Genomic DNA, 26554 nt, shown 5'->3' with positions numbered 1-26554 from the left:
AGGATGATTGATTACTAATTTTATTTATGGGTCAAATAACGCAGCCACATTCTTAAAATGAAAAAGCATTTCTGGAAATGCTTTTTCATTTTCAAATTTTACATTTCAAATTGAATTCTGGTATCTATTTGCTGGGGTACATTTTAAAAAATAAATTTCAAATGTCTTTTTCATTTTAATTTAGTGAAGGAATGAGCAGTCTTGAAGAAGAAAATGCAAATGCAAATAGGATGATTGATTACTAATTTCATTTATGAGTCAAACAATGCAGCCACATTCTTAAAATGAAAAAGCATTTCTGAAAATGCTTTTTCATTTGAAATATGGTAACGATTTGCTTCCATATCAAAGTGGCGTCTACGTATTTAACGTCTACGATAAAGAAAAAAACATGCAGCTTGTAGTACCCGGATGTACAGTACTGCCGCACCTCCCCCCTTGGCAGTCTCCCTCCGCCCCTCCGCCACCGCCTGCTTGTCAAACCGAACCTCCTCCTCCGCTTACTGTCCCCTCCCAGCGGCTCTCACTCCCTTCGCCACTGCAGTGAAAGCCTCGGTAACGGAGAGACGGCGAGGAGAGTCTGAAAGCTGGGTACAAATCCAGGACCAGACCTCAGAAGAGGCACTACTGTCGTGTTGTTTTTTTGTATCGTTCCCCTCAGCTCGGCGGCCCGCTGACTCTTCCTGTTTCACCTCTTTTCCGTTCACATCGCCTGAATTTCATCATCGACCCGCAAGATGGTAAGCAGCAGAAGCAACGGCTCCTATTTTCAGCCTCCGCCGACTGGTAAACACACCAGTTGGCGGGCCTGTGGGCTAATATGTCGAATAATGTGGCGTTTTCACAGCTTCTTTTCCGCCATGAGTGTTTCGCTTTGAGTGAATGGTCGAGAGACGTCGAGCTTTGGCGAGGAGGAAACGCTTTTCTTCCCTACTTTGGCTCCAATACCCCAGGGCTGTGCTGACAGTAGCCTGCAGCTTGTGGCCCAGATATTTCTCATCCCTTCTCGACATAGCCCACACTCTTATTAGCAAGCAGGGCCTCGCAAATTAGTTTTAGTGACAAAAATGCACGCTTATCAGGTCTGGGTTGGCGGTTAATTGTGGCACATTTTTACCCAGCGACCAGAAAAATGCACCGACTACTCATGAAGTGTTTCAGCTCTGCATTAAATAAAAGCGATATTTATTTCCATATAGGAAGTTTGACGTTGTGTATGAAGTTGCTGCATTATATTATGATATAGCATATGCTAACTAATACGTTGAGGCTTTTTTTTTTTTTTTTTTTTACAATCAATTTACAACGATTTTTAGGGAAGCTGACATAGCAGGCCATAGGATTGCTACACTGCCACACACCGCCTGTAGTAACCGTCAGGCAATCAATCTGCATATCTGAGCACATGTACAAACATCTTTAAATGCATTATAACCCTAAACATAATGAACTTTTAACCATAAAAAATGCTATTTATCTGCACAACATAGAAACACAAATGGCAAACTCACAAGCGTTGAGTAAAGTACAAAAAAAAAAAAAAAAAAAAAAGCGACATTGACTTTGTAGTAAAAACGGCTAAATTAGCTGGTTGGTATTTTAAAAATGGTTAGAAACTCACAATGTTTCAGTCTATAAACGTATTAAAATGCTTCTATGCACTTTAAAAAAAAAATGATAAGTCATAGCAAATCGATTAATGTCAGGGACGCAGGCTTTTGTGCATAAGTCGATATATTTTGAAAATTCTTCATTTATTAGGGAAGAGTTCAATTCTGAAGTAAAATTTGAACTGAATTATTCTCATCACAGTTCTTTTTTTCTAAATAAAAGAAAGATGAATTCAGTTTTTTCTCTGGCTTGTAGACCATCTTAGATGGGGTCAAACATCGAAGCTGCAAAAATACTGAAGTTTAACCAGATTATATAACACCAAACACTTTTGTTTTAGCACACATAGATCAAACGTTTCAGAAATCAGAAACTATTATATGTTTAGTGTAAAATATTTAGTTTAGGTTTGAGCAGTTTAAGTATTTTAAACCAAAGGAGTCCAAAAGTGTAGTCTAGGTTCTTAAAACAGTGAAATTGTCATTTTGTCAAGTGCTGAATTAGATGACAACTTCAGTGCTGGCTCATTGGTTTGCTGTTGTTGCTAATGTATTAGCCAGTATAACTGAAATGGTTTCAGTAAGCAACATTTAACTCTGTAATATTTTAAGACTCTTCTGACCAATCGACTTTGACCTTGTTCAGCTTTGTGTTTTCACCGCTTCTAAAGAAACTATCCATGGCCAAAGTCCATGATCTGTTCTGTCTCGGCACGAGAGAAAATGCAGAAAATCTGGGCTCACTCTGTTGGAAATACACCTGTCCTGAGGTGGCACATGCGTCCAAGGTGCTTTTGTAGGTGCTCACACATTGAAGTAGTGCTACCGTAGAAGAAGAGCTCTGTTTTGGACAGATTGCATTTAACTTGCTGGCTGATATTGAAGATAAAACTGTCCTACCAACTTCCTGTAGTGCATTGTAGTTCTCAATGCTGGGTTTTGTACTGTTTTCTAGGTAATGATGATAGGTTAGTTGTCACCTTTTGAATTAAAAAAGCTGTTTATGGTTCAACCTAACTTCAGCACAAAGCTCTGAATCTTAAGGGGCAACATGTGATGCATAACAAAAATCAGTGAGATTTTGTTACATGCTGATTGCACAATGTTTGATTGCTGAGTGTAAACATGGATGAGACGTCTTTGGTTGGTAAATGTTTTTAATGTAATGATCTTACTAAGAACTATTAAGGAAACTCTTGTTATATGCATAAAATTTAAGGTTTGCAAAGGCTTCAGCATTTTCTTTCTCAGGTTTTCACACATCATTTCAATAGATAATAAAAACAAGCCAGCTACGCAACAACCAATAGATGATGAGCTATGTCTTCAGCAGAATAAATATTGAAACATCGTCCAGTTGTATAAATAAATAAGACATTAAAGAAAAAGAATGGGTGGGTCATACTTATGAATGTGTCTTTGCACAAAAAAGGAAAGGCTCAGCATATGAGGAATTGGTATTCCTTGCGTGGCTGAATATGGTTGGAAAACCATCTCTAAAACGTGGTCTACACCAGACCACAGTCAGATGGTAGATGTGAAACTGTTTTACCATGAGAAGAAGATGAGCAGGCCTTCTTGGCAACAAGAGCTGCTCAATATATATTGGATCATAGTTGTCATTGCAGTGTCAAATATCAAGATCTACTTTTTTTCAAGTTACATGCATTTCACATGCAAGTAGGTGGACTTTACCTGCCCTTACACCCCCACACTGGTATAGACTTTAATGTCTAATATGCTTAAGCTCTAGGACAATGGTGGAGATGACACATTGTTGGAAAACATAAGGAAGACTGAGGAAAATATGGGTTAATTGCAACTTATATGGTTATCATATATTGAACTATATTGTAATTGCATGTTTTACCAATACTGATCAGCCCTGCTCTGCTCTGTAGAGAGATCATTGATGTTCATGAGAAAAATGCTGAGGATTTTTTTTCTCCTTCTCTTCTTTTCTTGATTAACATCAATGAAACACCGAATATAAAATCTTGGGGTGGATTCCTGTTGCACAAAGGCGCAGATAGCTTATCATTGTGGTTGAAACCAAATCAGCAGTACCTCCACTGAATTTAAAAGGGAAAATATGTTGACAGAGTCATAGCATGGACAGTTTTACATTTACTATGAAACTTTCTAGATTTTGTATAAAAACGATCTAAATCATCGAGTTTATACAGATGCTAAATTCATTTTTACGTTTACTTGGTTAGATCCAGATAAAATCATTAATTTTTCCTGTCATCATCAAGTAGTGCCAGCTAATATATCCAGATTGAGGATAGGAACTTGCAGTTGCTTAAGCATGTAGTGGAATGATCTGATGCTCAGGGGACCATATGCTGCCTGGCATTCAAGCACCACCCACATACGGATTTAACTGTAGCTAATGTTAAAGAGATGAAAGCCACAGAGAAGCTCCAGCACAAGTAATGATCAACACTATGTGATCCACACGGCACCTCCAATCAGCCCACTGGATCTGGATTTATTTCTCCTTGCTGGTCACTCCGTCTCTGCAGTCTTCAGGGCTGGGACCAGCAGTCTCTGGCATTGGCTAAAACCCTACATAATTCCATCAGTAAACATCTAGTTGTCTGCTCTTCCAGGGTTCGTGCGCAACGAATAATTCAAGCACCGTTTAAGGGGTTTGTTGAGGCCAGCCTGTCTTTGTGTCTGGTTTCAGGAGGATGTGTTGTTGATGTGTGGAAAAAAAAAAAAAAAAAGTTCAGCTCTACTGTAAAATGTTTTAGAAATAGGACTGGATATAAAAATGTTCTTACAGCTGTCCAGAAGCAGAATTTATGGGAGTTTGATGGGCATCTTTAGCTTTCCTTGCATGACACGACTTAAACAACCTCTTCAAGCAAAATGATACCATTTATTGTTCATTTCCTGCTAAATGTGTTGCTTCTATTAGGATGTAAAATATAAACAATACATAAGTAAGACTAAAATGAGATGAATAACTACTGTATAAACACTTTCTTTAATCTGACATACCTTCTTATGGATATTATGTTTAAAAAAATCACACAGTAACACTACTAATAGAGGAGAAATGTAAGGTCCCTGTCTAATAACATTTTAATAATCTATTTACTGTGTGGATAGCAGTAACCTACATGGAGGCTCTGCTTGATTATGCAAAACCCTGTAACTTTGCTATATTTTTGAGTAAACAGACACAATCCCCAACTTGGCTGGAATTAAAAAGGATCTTTTTTTTAAATTGTTTTATTTTTTTACAGAATAAGTAGCTCTGATTGTGCTAAAGTATCCAAGTGTTATTGTTGCCTTCCACTAATGATGCTTCTCATCTAAACCCTGAGTCCCTGGTAAGACACCAAGTCTTATTTTGTCTCCGACAGTCTTATCCGTGACTTCACAGAGGAAGCTAGTAATAAGGTTCTGACATTGTTTGGTTTACAGAATATTTTGAGGTCTTTAAAACCTTTGTAGAAAGGCCTGAGTCAGTGTAGGAAATGGCTGAGAGGATTAGCCCTGCTGGAGCTCCTAAAGGTGGTGCAGTTCTTCAACGTACACACAGAAAAATCACACATGCGTCCACTAACGGTGAGAAGAGACGGTATAGCTGAAAGAACACCCATCCTGGCAATAACGCATGTCAAGATCAGAAACTGAACTTTGTAAAAAGACAATGCAGGGTTAACCTGTGAGATTCAACATTTATTCAGACAGTCTAATAACTATAATATTCAGCTGCTAGTTAGTCTGGGTTTTTTAGCCATATAAGGGAAAAAAGGTAAAAGTAACTTAGTATTTAATGGAAAACAGAGCCCTGCTTTCTGTGACTCTTAATGGGTTCAGCATGTTTATCATAAAGCCCTCCTTTAAGGGTTAGCTCGGTATTCTCAGACCCGTTTGTGTGGGGGTGGTGTTTAGTTCTGTTATCCCTGGTCTAGAGGAGTAAGCCAGAAAAGATGGGAGAAAGTTCTCGACAAATTCATCTTTTTCAGATCACAGATGTTGTGGCTTTCAAGTCAGATATTATTTGCATATTCAGTAGAAAACAGACAGCAAAAATACATACTAACATATTAAGGTCTACAGTATGTAATTGTGTACAAAGACAGAAGGTTGAGTTTGAGCATCCTGCTACAACAGCCTTTTGATTTGTGGCTTTTAAGTTTTCTTTTAAATCTTTTTTCCCTTTTTATAATTGTTTTTTTATTTTTTATTATTTTACAACTAGTTTTATTTTGAACTAAATGCAATTGGTAACAATGTTTTTTAACTTAGTTTAAAGTTTTTTTTTATTATTGTATTTTACTATTTCTAAATAAGTTTGGCAAATATTTAGATATATTAAATGTTTAGGTTGCCTGTAGCAACCTACCCTGCTGTTGTAGTTGATCACTGAAGAAAATATAATACAAAATGAGCAGAAAGAGAGAAATAATACAGGGCTGCTGGTGAATACATTTGCTTGAACCAGGTCCTTGTTTACACTGTATAAAATGATTTGTATGCATCAGATCCATGTTTGTTTTGAAACAATTCATTTTAGTATGCAAGGATTCTTTTTTTTTTTTCCTCAGTAGTAACATGTATTTATATCAACATCAAATGGAAGTGCAAAGTGAGAAATTCTAATTGCACAACTAAATCAAAGGTACATTCTTCAATAAAGGATAAGAACACTTATACTAAATGGAACCTTGTCTACTGTATTGCCAAACAGGGAAGTGACCCTTTTAAATGATATGTTTCTCTAAAGGACTGAATTATCCCCTACTTATTGGTTTTGCCCTAATTAAGGAAATTAAAATACTCAAAAGGTCCCAGTTCTGATGTTGCGGTATCAAAAATGGTATAGAGTATTTTACTTAGTCTCTGTATCGGGTTCAAAATGTTCTTATTGTGACAACCCTACCACACTTAAGGTAAATGAAGCATCACTCAGACTCTATGCAGGACATGGGTTACGGACTTCATCAGTGTGTCTTATTGCTTCATATATAGCATTAAAAACAACAGACCACCACCACAGCTTGGGTTGGGAGAGTGATGGATGCCTTTCTCCTAGTGTTTATTACTCTGTTAATTTGCCTGCTACAGTGTTCAATAAAGTCTTTTGTGCTTGGCACTCCAGCTTTTCAGCAAAGAGCGATAATATCCATATTTACTGCAGTATTTTAGACAAGATTTGTTTTGTTAAGAAAACCAATTTAAGAATTATGAAATGGTCACTGTGTACTGCCAGTTTGTTTTGGCATTGATGTTTGCAGTCTAAACTCGGAATGTCTTCCTATAGCTTATTTTCTCTTGTTTAATGTTTTTGTAAAACAATCGGCTCCCTCCAAGTCATTTTGGGGATCAGGAATTCCGATTTAAAGAGTTTAATTTCTGTTCAGGATGCTGGGATTGATTGGTCGATGCATTCAATTGGCCTGATATAAGATTTAGTGTCTTTTGAAGTTTTTGTTCTGGATTGACAGATCATTTTGGATGTATTGTGGTTTATTTTACAGGGACCCCATTCTGGTAAAAAATAATTTTAATATCTTGGAGTCAATTTGCAATATTTCATGACCAATATTTCATCTTCTTTATAGTACAAAGAATTAAAAAGATAGTTACGTGCTGCTAGTCAGGTATTTATTTTCAGCCATTTGATTTCCTATTATATTTTCTTAAAAAAAAAAAAAAAAGAGGAGAACACAAAGGTTCAGGAAAGTACTCCAGCTCTGCAGCCGCACTGTAATAGTCTTTCATGTTACGAGTCCTGCAGGTCTATAATTAGCTGGGTTTTTGGGTCGGCTGCAGTGTTGCGACTGAACCAGCCACTTTGCAAGACTCTTCATTATGCAAAATGTGTTTTGTGTGCTGTGGCCTAATTGATTTTGAATGAAGCATGCATTATTGATGAGTCCTGGGGCGTTTTTAGGGTCATTGGGGGCTTTAGCCCAAATCCAAAATATTTGGATTTCAATAAGACAATTTATAGGTAATTTAAAATTAAAATAATAGAGGACATATTGTACCAGTTCTCTGTCTCGGCTGGTTTTAGACTGAATGTAAATTATTGTGAATCAAACAAAAAGGGTTTGCAATAAATTTACTTTTAATTTTTGTTAGAAGCTGAATGAAGGACAAGGAGAAACAGAGTTCAGGCCTGATGAAAAACCATTTTGCTGAAGCAAATAATGACACATTTTGAGGTATTTAGAAAAGAACTTAATCTGAATTTTTGCTGACAAAAGTTTTTCTTAAACTCAGAGATGTTTTCTTTGGGCCAGATAAATGTGCTTCTTTTGTTATCTACATAAATTACCTTTTTTAAACGTTACATTCTCATCAAAGTGTTCCACTCCTGAGGCTCCATTGTCTTTATTCTTATATTTCAAAAAAAGGAAAGTGATATAAAGTTGATTTTCCTAAATCTTAGACATTTATGCTATTATGCCAAGAGCTTTTGAAACATTTTATTAAAATTGTTCCTTCTTTTATGAACCTGTTCTCTTTTATCGCCATCTTTTCAGCCGTTTCATTCCACTTCTGAAGAAATTTGTCCTGCCAAAAATAATAGAAACATTTTACAACCCAGTCTTTTGTTCTGCATGTGAGACATTAGTGCAGTTCTTTCTATTAAACACTTTGAGAGGAAACGGTGTTAAGTTGTGGTGTTTAAAATAGAGCATAGAGCCTCATCCTGGACCTTATCAGTACTAATATTATAGTTATTAATAATTGTATTCATATGGTATGTATGTCTCGCCTTCAGTAAAACTGTATCCTTGTTTAATGAGTTTAGTTTTTATAATATTACATGTGTAATTCAGAAATATAAAATAGTTAACTAATCAACCTGTGATTAATTGCAATGATTTATTTCTTAATTGTGCTGCATCTTTAAACCCAGAGCTGTATGTTTAGAATCAGCACAGAAGATATGAAAGATAACAGGGAGGCTTACCTTTACATTTCTACTACGTCTTACTGGAACCAGGAGATATTTTCCTGGTTTATTGAGCAACACTTTTTTCTGTCTACATGTAGAACTGGACTATAAGACTTGCTGCAGCCATGAGATCAATGTGTTGATCTGAAGGACCTTTAATGTGTTCAGCTACGTTAGGATTAAATGCTTTTATTTTGAAGTAAAGGACCAGATATTTTCACATTATGATGCAAATCCTGCTAGAAGCTCACAGAGAAGGTAGCTGCTGTTTTCTATCACAGACAGATCATTTAACTTCACCTGTAGCTCAGGTGAAAGTTCCTCATCATGACCCTGAAGATGCTCTTTAGAGTGAACCTCCACCTCATGTCTTGCTGGGTGAATCAGTGATTATCTGTAACTTACAATTAGCCCATTCCAAGTCAGCATTCAGGTTTTACCGCTATCTTCATCTGAGTTATACTGCTCTGCTTCCACCTTTTCTTGAACACACACCCACCAGGCTCCCACTCTTCGGTTGTCCCTGCGGTTGCTCTGAAATGAACCTGTTCGAGCCGCTCAGTGTTACTTTTCTGGTAATGAAGAAGGCAGGTCGACCTGGAGTGAACTGCTGTTCTGGACTTCTCCAGAATGGCTGTGCGCGTAGTGCGCAAATAAGTATTTTTTGTCTTCTCCTTTTAACTCATTGTCAGGTTAAGTGGAGCGGGACGTGATTATATGGAACACAGTTGAAAAAATCAGTTTTTAAATCAAAATGTGAAGTCCAACACCATTTTGTGGCTGCATCTTTTTAATACTTCTAAATTTCTTCTATCAAGAAGTCCGGGGCTGTTTAGGAAACATTCGGGGCGGAAGCCCAGGTCTAACTACGCGCCTGGGTATGTTTGTAGTTTATGTGAATAATTTACCTGAACCAAGTTCAATTTATTTTGGATTTTCTGTCAAATAGATACATACAGCCCTGCTAACGCCCCGGAAGCCCAGCTCTAACTACGCGCCTGGATGAGTCCATCTCTTTCTGCCTCTGTCCTCTGTATGCAAGAAAGAACTTATTCCATCTGTGCATCACATACATGGAGGGGGGGTGGTACATGAAGACAGAGTAAGAAGTAAAGAAGAGTTACTCCTTGATGGCCACAGAAAAGAACAAACACCTTGGTCAATAAACCCGTAATCCCTCAAACCAAATCTCCTTTGCCCTAAGTCTCTTCACCTGCAGAGACCCTGCAGTTGACTCTTAAACAAGAATGAACGTCTGGGGTGTAGTTAGGAGCAAAGATAATCAAAGCTCATTTAACCTCTGTGTTTTTAGGGTTATAATTAAAGTTTTAAAATTACATGAGGGTGCATAATGAATCACTCTTGGTGCATTGTGCTCTTGCATTGTAAGAGTTCATTATTTGTCCTTGCAAAAAACACTGACCTAGTTTTTTTTTTTTTACTAAATTCTCTTGACTTTAATTTGTGATGAGAGCTCCGATTTGTAAATAATTAAAAAAAAGTAAAATCAAATGACTTAAGTCCACAAAAGCTTGAGATGTTGATATGTGTTGTCAAAACTGAGATGTTGTATTTCACAGCATGGCATATTTTAGCTTACTGAGCTCCACAGCAGAGGAAAAACATAAGGACCTTTCTATGTTGAGGTCAATAAATCATCACATTGTCACTATAACAGGGCAGCGAGAACAAAAAGACACCCAAATGTGATACTAGTGGTGCTGTGTGGCACACGTCGTGCTACTCCGGAACTCTTGAACTGGCTGTGCCCAGCCAGCATGAAGTTGTTTCACAGAGGAAACCCGTATACATGTCAACCACTGATCTGTGCACTAGTGGCTGACTCCGCTATCCCGATAGGGTGTCAAATGCTAAGGTGCTGGTTAATCCTATGTCACCTCTTTCTCCTCGTTGCTCTTAAAATACCACAACTTCTGTGTGGCAAGCCTTCCTCTTTGTTGCAGCACCAAGAAGAACCAATACGACATAGCTGGCCCTTTTAGACCTGATCTGTCACAGAACAGTTCATTTTGGTATTTATTTTTTGTTGATATTAGCTTTATTTGCACTTATATTGATTCAACCTTTACTTGATCATGGATCTGCTTCTGTTAGATCTGGATGAAATTGTTGCCTTTACCTGTTCTTTTTGTATTAAAGATATTTATTTGAAACAATTTTTGAAATTGAACTCTGCTCAAAAGACTGTTTCCCTGGAATCAGGAGCTGCTGTCCTTCTTTGGACCTGGCTGAAAGAAACCTTGCTGCACATTTGCCAATAGAAATTCAATTTGGCATTCCTTAAAGGAGCAATCGATTGCTCGCCGGCATGGGGGTTCTCTCACTTGGCTTCAGGAAAGGTATCCCATCAATCCCACCACTTTGGAAAAGGCTCTTCTTATTGGCTCCTGCAAAAATGTTCAGCCTCACTCTGCCACCAACCTGACCACCTTAGGTGACACTGCAGTGTTGGATGAAATGGGATGCTGATGTGAACGTTGAACAGAAGCCAGTATCACACAAAGGAATTGTTTCTTTAGAGAGCCTCTGTTTTGCTCCTTACAGATTGGTACAGTATAATCGCTTTGAAAAAAAAAAAACAATACTCTAGAATAGTATTAGGGTAATATATTGAAAACAGCATGAAGGAAATTAAAATTAAAATCTGAATTGAATAGACTTCATTTGTAGCTTTTTATTACATTTGGCTTAAATGTGGTAAATTGGAAATAATAAGATTATCAATAAATTGCTTGTAATTATTTGAGGCCCATAGATCAGCCAACCTTTCATAAACATTGTCAAATACAAAGTAATTATTTCTGTATATTTTTTAAATGCATTAAACTAGAAAAACACATTTTTGTAATTAATTTGTGTCATTCCCCCATGAATTAATGGTAATTAATGCGACTTAAAATTGTCAGAACACTGTCTGGATCAGTTTGTACCATCAGTCTATACCCAGCCATAACCATTTTATCCTCTTACTTTCATTTTGTGACCATTTCTATTTGTATTTTGATGAATATTTGAGATAAAAAAAAATCATAGGACTACTTGTCTCACCCATTTCTTTTTCTCAAGCTTTCATATTTACTCCCAGTTCTGTTGATTGTGGCTCTCTGAGTCGGCCTGTTCGCTTCTAGGAACTATGAGAGAATATGATCTCTGATTAAGTCAAAATAACTGAGGAGGAAGAAATTATTTAGGTCCCATAACCATATATCTTCACAGTAGACTGAGAAAGAACAAAAAAAAACAAAAAACAATTTAAATCATTGGTTGTCAAAAGAGCATACGAAACGGGTAATATGCATGGTTGATATGAAACTTCTTGTAGCAGAGGCCTTTAACGTACCCAGAAAGATGAGGTTGGAAAACACTAGCGCTGTAAAAGTGCAACATGCAAAAGGGTGGAATGATCTTCGCCCCCCAGCACAACAACTAACCTTTTGTTATGAAAATCCAAATTCTTATCTGCAGATCTTTCTCTCAGAGATACCATCAGTGGCCGGCCTGTATCCATCTTACAAACATCCTTGTTATTCGGGACTGTTGACAATTTTTAGTTATATATATTTTTTTAAACAATCTTCTCAATACAGGATCAACAGTTACAGTTAACGTTTTCAATATCTTCCTCTGATTGCATGTCCAAATATATCCCTTTTTAAGTTTTAGAACAATTCAACAGCTCGGTGTGGTTCGGTAGTTGCCTGTCATCAAAGTCCAGTTTCTGTCTGGTCCCAGTTTCTGCTTTAGATAAATTATAAATCATCATGGCATAAACAAAACAAACTTGTTGTAAAACAACACAGTGATGATTGTGGTGTTCAAGTTGCATTACTTCCTGATGTTGATGGCAAAACAGCCACTTGCTTAACAAAATGACAGTCATGTAGATTTATTTGCGTTTGTGCACTTTAATGACTATTTGAGAATCAGCACATATCTTTTGACAGAACGTAGTCTTGGAAAGTTTGTTTTAAGTGCCAGCATAAAGGTAATATGAATATTTGAAGCTATTAAAACTCAGGAGCTTTTCTCTTGTATGCAAAATATGCTAGAACACGTGGCAGTTATTTAGCATTATTACATAAATAACATGAATTAAATGCAACACAGGCACAGTGCATTAATTTGGCACATGGACCTTGGTGTAACATCTTTAGGATTTATGTTAAGTCACATATTAAATTATTCGAAATAAAGAAATGCCACTAAAGTAAAGTACTACATTATTTGTATACTCATAGGCCATCTGACCTGTTGGTGCTACTCTTATAAAAGGCATGTTTGCTATTCAAATGAATCCACGTTCTGTTTTTCAGCCAGTAGCTGTGTTTTCAATAAAATGTTTTAAAAGCACTTTGTGTGTGTGTGTGTACACGATTAATCTACACCATTTCAAAAGATGCATCATGCAACAAGATGTTTTGTTTTTGCAGTGCCAACACCTTACAACACCTGTGTGAATTCAGCAATGATTGCTATAAAAATAGACTAGACTTGACTTTACTTAAAGACTTTAAGCTCCACAACTCTAACGATATATAATTGAGCAATAAACCTCATTTGCAAAACATACTGTGTCATTTTTTTAAAACAAATTTGCCCCAAAATTAAAAGTTTGCATGCAGAAAAAAGTGGATTGTTGCACAAAAATGGCAGAAATGATTCAGTGCTTAAAAAGTAGAGCTCAAAGTTCTTGCTTTGAATGGCTAAAAATTCAAGACTGTAACATTAATGTCTTTAAGGTATGTTGATGGTAATTTCAAATTAAGCTTTCCGGTCAGGTTAGATTTTTATGTTTCATTGGTTCTAACAATGAAGTGAAGGCATAAATATTCTTGGGAACCTAATTAGACCAAGAACAAACTAACTGAAAATGAAGAAAGACGTTTTGACTATAAATTCTCATCCATCTAAGCTGCGAAAGCACTGCTGTCCATTCCTGGACTTTAGTTTGTACCCTATTATAAAGTCTTTAACAGTCCCAAATATTTTCAATGTAGGTGAAAATATAGCCTGTCTTTATTTATTTTTTTTGTTAAACAGGAAATTATATCAACAAACTGTTCTTCAGTCATTGCTATGCAACAAATGTTCTGTTTGTCTTGCATGGTATAAATGAACTGTAAAATCAGCCGTGCATTCGGTTGCTTCCTCATCAACCAGTGTGACCACCTAAATAAGATGAGAGGTTTTCGCTGTTTGAACACTCAGAGTAAAGAGCATTACCTGACAAAGTTTAATGTGAGGGACAGAAATGTACAGATCGTTAGGTTGAAAGCATAAAATCTTACCCTAAAATTCAGTATTTTTTTGGTTAACTCTATTTATTCTTTATTTCCCAGGGAAATGAAGCCAGTTACCCCCTGGAGATGTGCTCACATTGTAAGTATTTTTTGCTTAATCCAATTGTCTTGAGCTTTGTCTGAACAGTTGATTGACCAGATTCCAGAAATTGATATTTTTCTGGGTCAGTCTGAAAACTTGGATCTTTTCATGGTGCATTAAACACGTGTCACTTAATAGAGACACACTGAGCCTGAATGCATGGCATTTAAATAATGAGCTAACATTTGTTGCAGTTCTCTGTAAATATTGCATTACCAGTGATGATCTATATGTTCTATATAACTGTGATTAACTTCGGTTGCATTTTATTAGTTTAGTTTTAAACATGTTTTATTTGAAAGTTGTGTTATTCAATAGATGTTAATATTTCCATAATATTAAGGTTGTTTAAAAACCACAACCACCGTTGGACATGACAGATACTGACATTTTACACCCAGTTAGATCATTTGTTTTGTGTAGATATGGAAGCCAACCTTCCTGTCTTTGCCTACTCCACTTGTTACATAACTTCACACAGCAGACTGATACTCTGCTGCTCTCTCAGCATCAGCAGAACACGCAAACTAATATTATATTGTTTTGTTGTTGGTCATCACGGCCCCAGATTTTGCTACCACGTTTAAAGCGAAGGGTGTTCTTCTGCTTTTCTGTTGACTCTTTTTGTTTTCATACAATCTGTGCTCGTCTTGAGGGATGGGGAACGTTTTTATGATTTGTAAAACCAGTACAAAGGTTACCATAGCCTTATTTTCCACTGGGCATCCTGTTAAGTGTAGAAAAAATCTTGATGAGGACCATACATGATATCTGGGTTGGTTGAGTAAAGCTAGGAAAAATGAACACATTTCTTTTTTGTTGCTTGACCTTTTCCCCCTCCACCAAATGATGAAGGAATTTGGAGTTGCACCACAAATTGTTATTAGCAACATATACAAACTAGCAGCAGTTTGCAATGAATAAATTAAACAAGAGTAGTTAAGATGGCTCAACACAACTAACATTTTGGGTTTTCCAAATTCAAAATACCACTTTGAATGACTACTGCAGTCTCAAAATTATTGAACCCCTTCACAGCCAGAATCTTTAGTTCTAGGTCATCAGCATGCCTCCTGTTCAGCAATGTTCTTGGGCTTGCGTCTTTGTCAAATCCCAGCTGAGATTTTTAACAGAGTTCAAAGCAGATGACCTGTGATGGCTGCTCTGGTGTCCTGCAGGACTTCTTCTAAAGCAAAGCTTTGGTGGACTTTAAGGTATGCCTGGGATCATCGTCCTGTTTAAATGTTCAGTGACGCCTAAGCTTTGGCTTCCTCAGATGGCATTGCATGCTCTTCCAAATTTCCTGCTGTTTTAATTGAAACAAGAGCTGCACAATCAATCGAATCCCAATCAGCATTTTAATTTCAATGCACCTTTTGTCATGGACTACATGGACGCGATATTTGGGAGGCTATAAAATTGTTGGTGCCATTTGGATGGACCCTGTGTATTTTTTTTATTTTTTTTTGCACAGACCTGGGGCTGTTCTTGGTCACAGAGAGGCTAACTGTCAGAGTGTGGGGGGGTGTGTTTGTTATTATGGAAATTATGGTTACTTTTTTACCATTGTAGTATTCAACTATAACATTACAGACTATATTTATCTAATATTGTGCAGGTCTGACTGAATCCATCTTACCTTTCACACGCTGCAGGTTTCCAGTATTAGAGCAAACACATGCCATCACCAGCTTCATTCTTCCTGCAGATACAACTAATCTAAAGACCCAAGAAGTTTTATTTTTTTATATTTTTTTTATTCATTGCTCTACTTAACAGAATCCCAAAACCTCTATGGTTTATTTATATTTAGAGGTGTATATTTATTTATAGTCGGACATGACTTTTCTTGGAGCAGTAGTGGTGTACGCCTTGGAGTTTAGGCATGGAGCCCTTCAGGGTTTAGTGCGTGCCTTACTGTCTTCCTCTTTCTGCCACATCCAGGTAACTCTTCCAGGGATTTTCAGGGACTTCGCTTTCCGTTTTAGTCATTTTCCTTGTTTTGGCAAGTTAATTGTTCTGAACATTTTGAATAATTCTCGACCACATTTCTAACAACAGTGAAAAGTTACAGTGAAACGTTCAGGCATTTGATTCACTCTTTCTCAAGCAATTTATGAAGTCCTACATTTGTAGTTGTGGCGCCCTTATTGAGATTTCTGTTCACGGGGCTGAATACTTTTAAGACTGTAGGATCATTAAACGTAGGATTTGGTGTTGAATATGGATAAAATCCTCTATTAGGTTTATTTAGGTATTGTATATTTTCTAAGGTAATTTGTTCATTGCAAACACCTAAACAAAGTTACATTTATGGTAATAAATGTAACTTGCAGTGTGGGTTGAATAATTTAGGTACATCTGTTATTTCTCTGTATTGGTTATAATGTCCTCCGAAAGTCTTGCCTCCTCTTTGTGCTGCAGAACATACTTTTTACAACTGGACATACAATTTCTGCATGTGTTTAATGAGCACTGGGATACTGACTGCTCCCTCTGTAGTGTAGGTGGACCGCGGCACTCTATAGATTGCCTTCATTTATTTACACAATCTACAGTTTTTACATAAGGGGTTTGACAATAGCTGCAGAGATAGTTGGTGCCACAATTTTAAAAGGTATGTAGGAGGCAGAGGTTTTTTACAATATGGTTTTGGATCAATACACTTGACAACTAAGTTGAATAATTCATATTTTTTGTGTCTTTTTTTGTAGCTTTAGAATTTGTGTAACACCAACTTATGTACTCACAATTCTGTTATAGATTTAGATGCCTTTCAAAAGTAATCATATCACTTTTTTATGTACATTTTTAGGTGAAGGGCTCAAACATATTACAGAATATTTTTTTTTAAAACAGGCTGAACATGAAAAGCCAACCAACGCACCAGAAAGCTCAAAGGTAAACCTTTGGAGAAACTGAAAGCAGGGTTTGGCTATACAGCAACTTTCCAAGCTTTAAACATCACAGAAAGCACTGCTCAATCATCTGAAAATAGAAAGTGTATGGCACACCACCTTGGTTGATTTCACTCTTCCACTCTGCGCTCTCCTGTGTTATTTAGAAAATAAATTAGAAGAATATTAACTTGACTGTCCACCCTGCTCCTACAAAAAAAGCAATACAAGGAGACAGCTGACGTTTCTGTGTTCCTGCTCCTCTTGTGTGCGTCTGACACAGCTTCACATCAAGACTTAAATAGACATGTTCCTCTGCCATAAGTTGGAATCAATGTGGTTCTTCTACCAAGCAGTAAATTGGTACCGCGTACAGACGTTTAATAATTAACTACATGTCTTGATTTTCTCTGGGGGTTGCGGGCGGTCCTGTTGGCAGGAGAGGGGGCCTTATCTTGGAAAATTGTAGGGGGAAACGCAGGGATAGGCAATGAGAGCATTATTCAGAGCACGAGCCAAATGGCCCATGATAGCTCTGGAGGAGCTGTGCAGATTGGCAGCTCAGGTGAGTGAATCTGTTGATAGAATAGTTGTGCACTCCACAAATCTGGCGTTTTATGGAGGAGTGGCAAAAAGAAAGTTCTTTAAAGTTCTGTTTGCAGATGTAGAGGACGCAGCAAATGCATACAGAAGGTGGTTATCAGGTCAGATGAGGCAAAAATAGAACACTGTATTGTGGAAAACAATGGCTGCACATCACCATCCCCCATGGTGAAACCCCTTCCATGATGGTGGCATCATAAAGTGGAAAAAGATTTTCTTCAGTAGAGATGGGGAAACTGGTCAGAGTTGATGGGAAAACGGATGACTGATTCATACTCGAAGAAAACCCGTTAGCAGCTGTAGAAGACATGAACATGGGGTAAAGGTTTGCCTTCAAACAGGACGGTGACACAAAGCATACAGCCAGAGCTACAATAGGAAGGTTTAAATCAAACATATCAATGTGTAAGAATGGTGTAGTCAAAGCCTAGTCTTACATCCAACATTGCCAATGTTGGATGACTAAATGCAAATTCACCCAACTTTTTTTTTTCACATATTTGAAATGTTCCTTCCACGTCACGTTGATGCAGTACTTTGTGTTGGTTCATCACATTAAATCCCTATAAAATACAATGAAGTTTGTGGTTGTAACATAGCAGAATGTCCAAATGGTCAAGAAATAGACTCACTGTTTCACAGCACAAGGACACAATAACCTTTTGAAGGTAATATGCTTTGGTAAAGTGAGCAGGGCTGTGAACAGAACAACACTCTGGCTTGTCCATACTTAGTGAGGGACAGGACCTTGGCCGGCCTGGCCTTCCAGGCATCCCCCTGGATTAGGCCGCCGCAGAGAGGGGAGGTGGATTCAAGTGATGCATGACAGTACACTTAACTAAACAAGGCCCTTAGACTTCTGCTTCTAAGTTTTATTTTTGATTATCATGTTGGTTCTTCTCTCTCCGAGTTCATCTTTTTGGTCTTGGTCCATTCTTATATAGTCCTGTGCCGTGATTTCTTTTTTTCTAAAATGTGCTATAAGGGCCTTTAATCCAATTGTTTAAAGGCAAGTAGAAAAATCTAAATACCTTAATTTTAGAGTTTTCCTGATAGGGTACTAATGGGTAGGTTTAGAGTGTTAGACGGTTTGTAACGAAGACGTCCATTAAACAATTTAGACAGTACTAGATAATTTTTTTGGATTCAGAAGATACTTTCCTGCCTTTCTATCATGTTTCCTAGATATCCTTACCCTTTTCTCTTTTTTTTTTTACCGTCTTCTGCTGGCTATCTAACCCATGACTGGCTGAACAGCTGTTCAACTTCTCAAAGTCTCGGACAGGCAGTCACCGACTGAAGAAATTATCGCTGGCCTGCTGGTTAAAGAGATTTGTTCTTCTGCAGGTTACTGTACCAGTAAATTCTCGTTCGCAGTCCCCTCCGCTCTGTTTATTGATGTCCACCAGATAAACATGAATGTTTGTTTTTGTTTTTTGTGCGCATCACCTCGATTTGACTGATTGTGAAAAAGGCAGAATCTTTGAAGCCCTGTTTTTGGCAGCGCAGTACTGTACCATCACTGGCAGAATTTAATAGCCTACTGGTATTAACATGCATATTTTGGCATAAAAGATGCACCTCCACACATTTTCAGCACACACTTTGCTGAAAAGCATGCCCACTCAGGCCCTGAATGCACGGTGCTCTGAAAGAAATGCAGCAGCAGGCCTGAAAGCACTGCAGCTCGGGCTGCGGCCACCCAAAATAAAAAATAAACAGCGGGCAGCTTGTTGGAGTTCCTTGTTGCTAGGGGTTTCCCTGAGGGTGGGGCCACTGATGGAGGGGTAGGTCGGGGGTTTTCTGATGACTGTACAGCTATAAATACACACCATCAATGTTGTGCCCTGCTGTGTCCTCAGCTCGGTCTATGCAAGCAAACTGTATGTTATCAGAGCAGACGGCACAATCTGCCTAATGCACAAAGTGCTGGAGCTGTAGTATACAATCCAGGTTATACAGCCTTGTGTCACTACTAGCCTGTATGAGATAAGACTTAGTTAGTGTGTCAGGCTTGTGTGTGAGTTGCTTTATTTAGCCTCAGAAATGGCCTCATTCTGAAATCCAGGGTCTGTTCAGTGCAAACGTTGTTAAGCCAACTCAAACTGGTCATTTGGTTTGAATTTTTAACCCTTAAAAGAGTTTTAACTGCAGGGTGTGGCCAAAAATGTTTTTTTTTTTTGCATATACTTACATCACCATAAGTGTGTTAAATTGAAGGTTTCAACCTCAACCAAATTGGCTACCTAGTCTTAGTATGGACTAAGACATGCAATGAAATGAAATGTATTGCCAGTTTCTGATCATTGACATAAAGAATTTAACCCGTTTAGACTTTTCTTTCAGGATTATCATCTAAGATGAGCATTTAAATAAAAAGTTTTTGCCTTCCTCCAATGAGTATTTTCTAAAGTAAATGCAAAATAATTACAGGTTTGACATTTTCAAATGTCTTTTGCAGCTTAAATGTGAAGGTGCTTTTGCTTTTCAATAATTGTAATTGTAACACTGAAAAAAAGACTGCTGGATGCCTTGCGCATCTCATTTACTACAAGATTCATACAGCATATTTATTATGTTGTCTAAATGGTGAAAATGTGTTTGAGTGGCATATTTAACATAGATTTGTATAAAGATTATACTTTTTTTGTACAGCTCTTGCATCTGGTTAATTGCCAACTCACTGACAGAACCTGCAGATGAATGCACTCTTGTTTAGCTTATTCCAGCCTCTAATTCCTTTTTAGATCAGAGTTATAAGAGGACCTGGGGTTTTTAAACTGGGTCTAATTTAGATAACAAACAAAGCATCTAAATTCTTATTTTTGTGAATTTCTACAAACAATATAAGGTATCACAGATGAGAAACTGTGCTTTAAAGAATATGCATTTGGTGTTTGACAGTTTAGTCCAAATTTAAGGGAACTTAATGTTATAGATTTTTATTTTAGCTGATATTAGGTCGGATGATAAAAATAAGTAGAGGTCATTGCAATGCTGAATGGGAAGCGATCTACAGCATTGTTTTTTATGAATTGTGAAACATACACATAACCCTAATTAGGTAATGATTTTTGGTTTAAAACAGGTGGTGAAAACAATCTTGGAGCCTAAGTCTGGAATCTTAACCTGGACACTTCTTGGCACCTCGGGACAAATATATTGTCTATGTTGAATCCCATCTGTCCCCTTCAGTATGACCACTACACCCTCATTTATTCAATCCAGCTCCATTATACTAATTGGCACAGTGTCATGTGTCAAACCTGTGCAATTACTGAGCTGTGCATGTTGACCCACCGCCATGCCTTATCTTGGATGCTTGGAAAGCAATATACAGCAACACGGTTATTTTCAGTAACACACCAACTTTAATGTGGCTTCCGATTTCCGACACTCATCTCGATTCAGGTTAGCTGCGCTAATGGAGTCACATGTCTCCATCAATGTGCAGGGTGAACTGTTCAAGGGCTTAGCATGCTTAGGAGGGCACAATCATTAATGACACTTTTGGGAACATTGGGTTTTTATAATTTACTCGAACACGGCAAGTGGACACTGATTTACTGCACGCCTGGCTGTTCTGCTTTTTAACGATTGGTCTCAGCTAGCTGGCTGTTGCACGGTTAAGCTTCGCTAAAGGTTGTTGATGTGTGCCAGTTGAGAAAGACCGGCATTGATCTTGCTGATTCATGTTGTAAATGATCAGCCATTCTTTCAGAGATTTTCAGATGACTCGCAGGGGCCTCAGCCCTGTTACTGTCACTTCTACAGTAATTCATAAAAAATAAAAATAAAAAACTTTTCAGACTGTGCCACCTTCAGAGGCTGATGGCATCTACATATGTATGGGTTTTCATGCATTTCCCTCCTGAGCAATTGTTTAAGTGTTCCTTTTCAGTGTGTTTGTGCCTGCGTGTATCTGTGTGTGGATGTGGGCTACCTTGGGGGCTAATGGGTTCCTGTTGCCTAGTAACGCTGTTGTGGGTGCATACAGCATTTATGAAAGAGTGTGTCTACGCTGTGTGTTAGACTATATGAGATTATCATAATCATCTCACAGTTACATCGGGTGTCCCTCAGAGCTTCTCATTAACATGGCAGTGTGAGGAGGCTCTGACGATGCAAAGCTTTCCCGTTCCTTCCTGCACTAAATGAAATCTCAGCTTTAAGTGGATCATTCTAGCATGTGTTATATTAGATTAAACTTTATAAACATTCTATAATGCAAAGCATCGTGTTACATTAAAGTTATACTGGACAGAAAGGATATCTTAATTAAATGACAACAGCTGCATTTGACAGCTTATGCATTTTACTTTGCAGCTTCACCATGCTGCCACCCTTGTCTATAGCTAAAGGGTGAAACCTGACGCTGAGGTTAAAAACACGTCCGTCTTCTCTCTCCTCAGGTTTATGTAGGAGGTACGTGATCAACAGTGGGTTTGTTTTGCATATTAAATCTGTTTGTCAAGCCTCTCTTGTTTCGCTGTGAAAATCAAGGAAAAGAGGCGACAGCAGACCACCAATGCATACTATTAAAGGTATTCAGTACGATAGTCATATTCTTCTTAACCCCCTCTGCTTTGCAGTTTTTTGTTTTTTTTTTGAGCAGGTGTTGTGACAGAAAAAAAAATCACAGCACATCTCCTACATTTCCTGGCTCTCACATCTAGCTGTCACCTTTTCATCAGACTTCTTTTCAGGAACACATCTGTCTCTAAAATTCAGAGAATTAAGCCTTTTTTTTACTGGAAGTTATTTGTAGCTGTGGCAGTTTTTTATAACATGTCTTGCACCACATATTTAGATTTTTGGTTGCATTGAGCAGGAGGGCAGCCTTAGTTTTAACCTGAACAATAGAAAGACTTGGGTTAACATTTGTTGAACGGCAGGAAGAACTTGCATTAGTGCATCAGGTGGTTGAATCAAACATGCTAGTGTTTTTCTGTCTTAGCCAGCAGCTATGAGACAGTTCTGCTATATTTGTCACTTTTATTCATTAGTATATTTGTGTAGGGACCACTCCAAAGTGTGAACTATTACCGTACACTTCAGCATTAAAACCTACACCGTTTTTGCACTGATCTCCTGTAGCTGGGATTTTGCTTATGTAAAACATTACATATATGTAAGAAAATAATTAAAATGCAATAAAAAAAAAAAAAGCTTAAACACTTAAGGCTCCCACAGAATTGGGCATACTGTGAGCAGCGATAAAATCAAATGTTGTTGTAGCTCATATTATGCAGGTTTCTTCCGAGGCTGTTATAGATCCTGATGGCTGTGGGGAGGAAGGATCTCCTGTAGCAGTCTGCCTTGCAGCAGATCTGAAGAAACCTCTGACTGTTGTTGTAGGACAGTCTCATTAAGAGGATGCTCAGAGTTCTCCATAATGTTCTTCATTTTATGATGAATCCTTCTTTGTACAATGATCTCCAGAGGTTCAAGAGGAGTCCTCAGAACAGAGCCAGCCTTCTTTGTTAGCTTGTTGAGCTTTTTTAAGTCCCTGGCTCTGATGCTGCTACTCCCAGTCGACATGAAGACATGCAGCTACTTGCTGCAAACACCGAAGGACCTAAGCTTTCTCAAGAAGTACAGTCTGCTCTGTAATCCATCTCCACTTAAGTCTGTTGTCCAGGTGATCACCGAGTTATTTATACTCCTGCACCACCTCCACTTCTTCTTCCATGATGGAAATAGTGTTTGACCTATTCCTGTTTCTCTTAAAATCTACAATCATCTCCTTTGTTTTATTCACGTTCAAGAGGAGATGATTGTTTCCACACCATGCCACAAAGCGGTCCACCAGCTCCCTGTACCCATCTTCTTGTCCATCTCCGATCCACCCCACGACTGCAGAATCTCCCAAGTATTTCTGCAGATGACAGGAGCCTCTCTTGTACTGGAAGTCTGAGGTGTACAGAGTGAAAAGGAATGGTGAGAGTACAGTCCCCAGAGATGCTCCTGTGCTGCTGACTACCTGGTTAGACACACAACCCTTCAGTCAAGTATTGGGTAGTCTCTGACAAAGCAAATCAGGTTGAATTGTGTTAAATGCACTGGAGAAATCAAAGAACATGATCCTCACAGTGCTGCTGGCTTTGTCCAGATGACGGTGGGTTTGTTGAAGCTTGTGTATGATGGCATCTTCAACTCCAACTCCACAACGATAAGCAAACTGAAGGAGGTCCTGATAGTTTGTTTGCTTATTCAGGTGAGCCAACGTGAGTCTCTCTAGGACCTTCATGATGTGGGATGTTAGGGCATCAGGTCTATAGTCATTGAGGACTGATGGGTGAGTTTTATTTGGTACCAGAACAAGACAGGAGGTCTTCCACAACTCTAGAACCTCTTTCTTGGCCAAGCTAAGTTTGAAGAGGTGCTACAGAATCCCATGGCCTTAATCTGTTTAATCTTTCCAGTTATTCTTAAATTTTTCTGCCATGGCTTCACGGGACGAGGAAGAATGGCTAATTTACCTTGTTATGGAATAACAAAAGAAAAAGAAGCGGGTATATATGGCCATTAAACCAGACTTGGGACGAAGAAGAGGAATACACCTGTCAATGTGGCACAGAAAGTGGCATTGACGCTGTTCATCCTGGTGACTGGTTGCTCAGAGTGGTGTCTCACACATAAAACAGTTTATTGTGAAGACTTTTTTTCCACCAAACAGTTTACTGTGACATTAAGTACATAGTCGTAAGAATTGAGCTGTGTGCAAACATGTTTGGTTTGCCCGGGTGCCTTTATTGAGACCCAATGATACTATATGATAATAGCAATCATTCCTGACCACAAAATAGATAAACTAATCCAGATAAATCTTAAGTTTCATGTCAGTTCAGTTTCAGTTCTGGAGGTAAGATGTTCACATGTGGAACAATAAGGTCACCAAATATCCAAGGAATCTGTTTATTGTGTTCAATTACTTGTGATTTAATGGACTTGCTGTTGAAGATGTTAATGCCCAGATTGCATATCATCCTCTGTCTTGATTATTGTAGGTGCTATTTTTTACAAAACAGGTTTTACAGCCAAAAAAAAAAAAAACATGTATGCATGGAAGTATTTTCAGCATGAAATTGTAAACAGACTCTGATTAGTCTGAATATGCCAGGGCTGCAGCTGTCAAAAAAAAGATTAGTAACAGAGTACCAAGTAATCCCTATAATACTGTTATTTACATTTATTATACCAGATGTTCCCAGTATTTTTTTTCTTGTTTTTTATTTTTTTTATTTCTTGAAGCCCCCGTGTTTAAAAGTACAGCAACTTCAGAATTCAATTCTGCATCTACAGTCCATGTATCATTTATATATCATTCTTGTTTCAGAACATTTTTATTCTGTGAAATTGCTAGTCAACTTTTTAAGTTTTCTGGTTGTCTAGTAAAAGGCTTTAGTTCTTCTCATTAGGTGTAGAAGTCTTTTTTTGCATGATGGTTGTTGGTCTTGTAATTATTATGATTATATTATTTAATATTAATATTTTATTAAATAATAATTTGGTCTAAATGTTGCCCTGTGAATACCAGTCCAATAAGGCGGTGTTATTAGGACAATAGTGAAAGGGATGAGCCAAGCTCTGGCATTACTGAACAGCAAAACTCTGCATACACATGGAATAAATGTGCACAATTTCTTAAAATACAAGAATATATTAACAAAAATAAGTCAACTCAAAGTCAAACATATTCCAATCAACAAACTCGATAATATCCTAGAGCAATCCAACTAAAACTACCAAGCAAAATGAAAGAATAAGGAAGACTACTGAAATCTATATACAATATGAACAAGATATTCAAAGATGGTTAACCATGACAAAAAGAGTGATGCAACATTACCATTCAGTGTTAGCTGGGTTTTCTCAACACAAACAAAACCAAACTTCATGAAATAAATATTCATATTATTTCATCCTAAACTAATCTTCTCTGCCCAAACATCACCTCTTATGTGAACTGTGCTGAGGAAAAGTTGTCCTGTGGGCAGCCAGCTAAACTACGGTCCCGATACCTCTACTTCAGGTCGTGGGGGAAAACCACCTCAATTAGAGCTGCTGTGGGGAGTTCTTTGGGTACAAGCTGCTCCTGTAGGCCTCAGAAGAGAATATCAAGCTTGTGTCAATTATCCCCTTTTTATGAATGAATGCTGGGTACTCGAACAGCAAATCATTACTTAACTTTGTTGGATACAATCGACATGATTGTAGTCTCTTTGGATCCAACGATTCTTCAAAGTGAGAGCCTTACTCGCCCGTGAGTTTCAAGGCCTTCAGCTGACTCTTGTTCTGGTCCCTCCATTAGCCACTTTCTGCAGCTGGAATGACACCGAGCAGAGGGGGAAAGGTGTCTTTGGGTCAAAGATTCCAGTTCTGACTCCTCCTCTTCCTGGCTTGAGCTGGAAGTAGGGTAATGCGATTAATTTTGAAACTTCCAGGAAAGTTCATACTGGCCTTTTATGTTGTAACCCATGTCTGGGATCCCAACAGTCTAATAGTAAAGATTGCTTATGTGCACTGGTAAGGCCAGCCATTTCTGGAAACAAAAATTCATCGGTCTGCTTTTGATGATGTTGCAAGATTGTGCTGAGCTAACTCAGTTTACAGATCATTTCTTTTGTTCAACATGACAACTGAAATGTGTAGTTATGTAAAATAAACCAAGCATTGAGTCAGATTTTACCTCAAACATTTTGTAATATGCATTCAAGGAATCTATTGCCTTATTTAAAACTTACTGCTGTAGTAAATGCACCATATCCACTGCCCTAATGATAAGTTTCTCTTGGCTCAGCTGGATTCCACATGGTTCTCGGATGCTGGCAGACATGAGGCTTGCTGGATTGAGACTGAAAAAGGGACCCGAGGTGTAGAAGGCTGTCGTCTTTGCTCTCATGAATAATACATGTACCTACACTCTTGGCAGCTTCTGCCATCAATAAGGGATCTGGTCACTGGGCTCAGATGTTCTCTGCACAATAGCTGTATCAAATGTGCATCAAAAATGTGTTTTGTTTTCCCCCTTCTGCACTTCAGTATAACTCTGACCTGATGGTGTCGCACAAAAAGAAATTTCTGTTTTGACGGTGCTGCAGGTTTTG

The 26554-nt window shown here is 38.0% G+C and overlaps 1 protein-coding gene across 1 annotated transcript in view; it reads left to right on the top strand.

The window, feature by feature from the left end:
* The first annotated feature begins 461 nt into the window (after positions 1-461).
* Positions 462-26554, top strand: part of ppp3r1a (protein phosphatase 3, regulatory subunit B, alpha a) — a 40307-nt gene continuing 14214 nt past the window's right edge. Inside the window, exons 1-2 of the mRNA XM_047351746.1 lie at positions 462-740; positions 13902-13941. Of these exons, the coding sequence (XP_047207702.1) occupies positions 738-740; positions 13902-13941 (43 nt within the window). The 5' untranslated portion in view covers positions 462-737. The remainder of the gene's footprint in view (positions 741-13901; positions 13942-26554) is intronic.

The sequence above is a fragment of the Girardinichthys multiradiatus genome, chromosome 22 (genome assembly GCF_021462225.1).
Source record: "Girardinichthys multiradiatus isolate DD_20200921_A chromosome 22, DD_fGirMul_XY1, whole genome shotgun sequence".
In the NCBI taxonomy this organism is placed as follows: domain Eukaryota; kingdom Metazoa; phylum Chordata; class Actinopteri; order Cyprinodontiformes; family Goodeidae; genus Girardinichthys; species Girardinichthys multiradiatus.
Note: the sequence above shows the minus strand (reverse complement) of the source record. Positions and strands in the feature narration are given on the sequence as shown.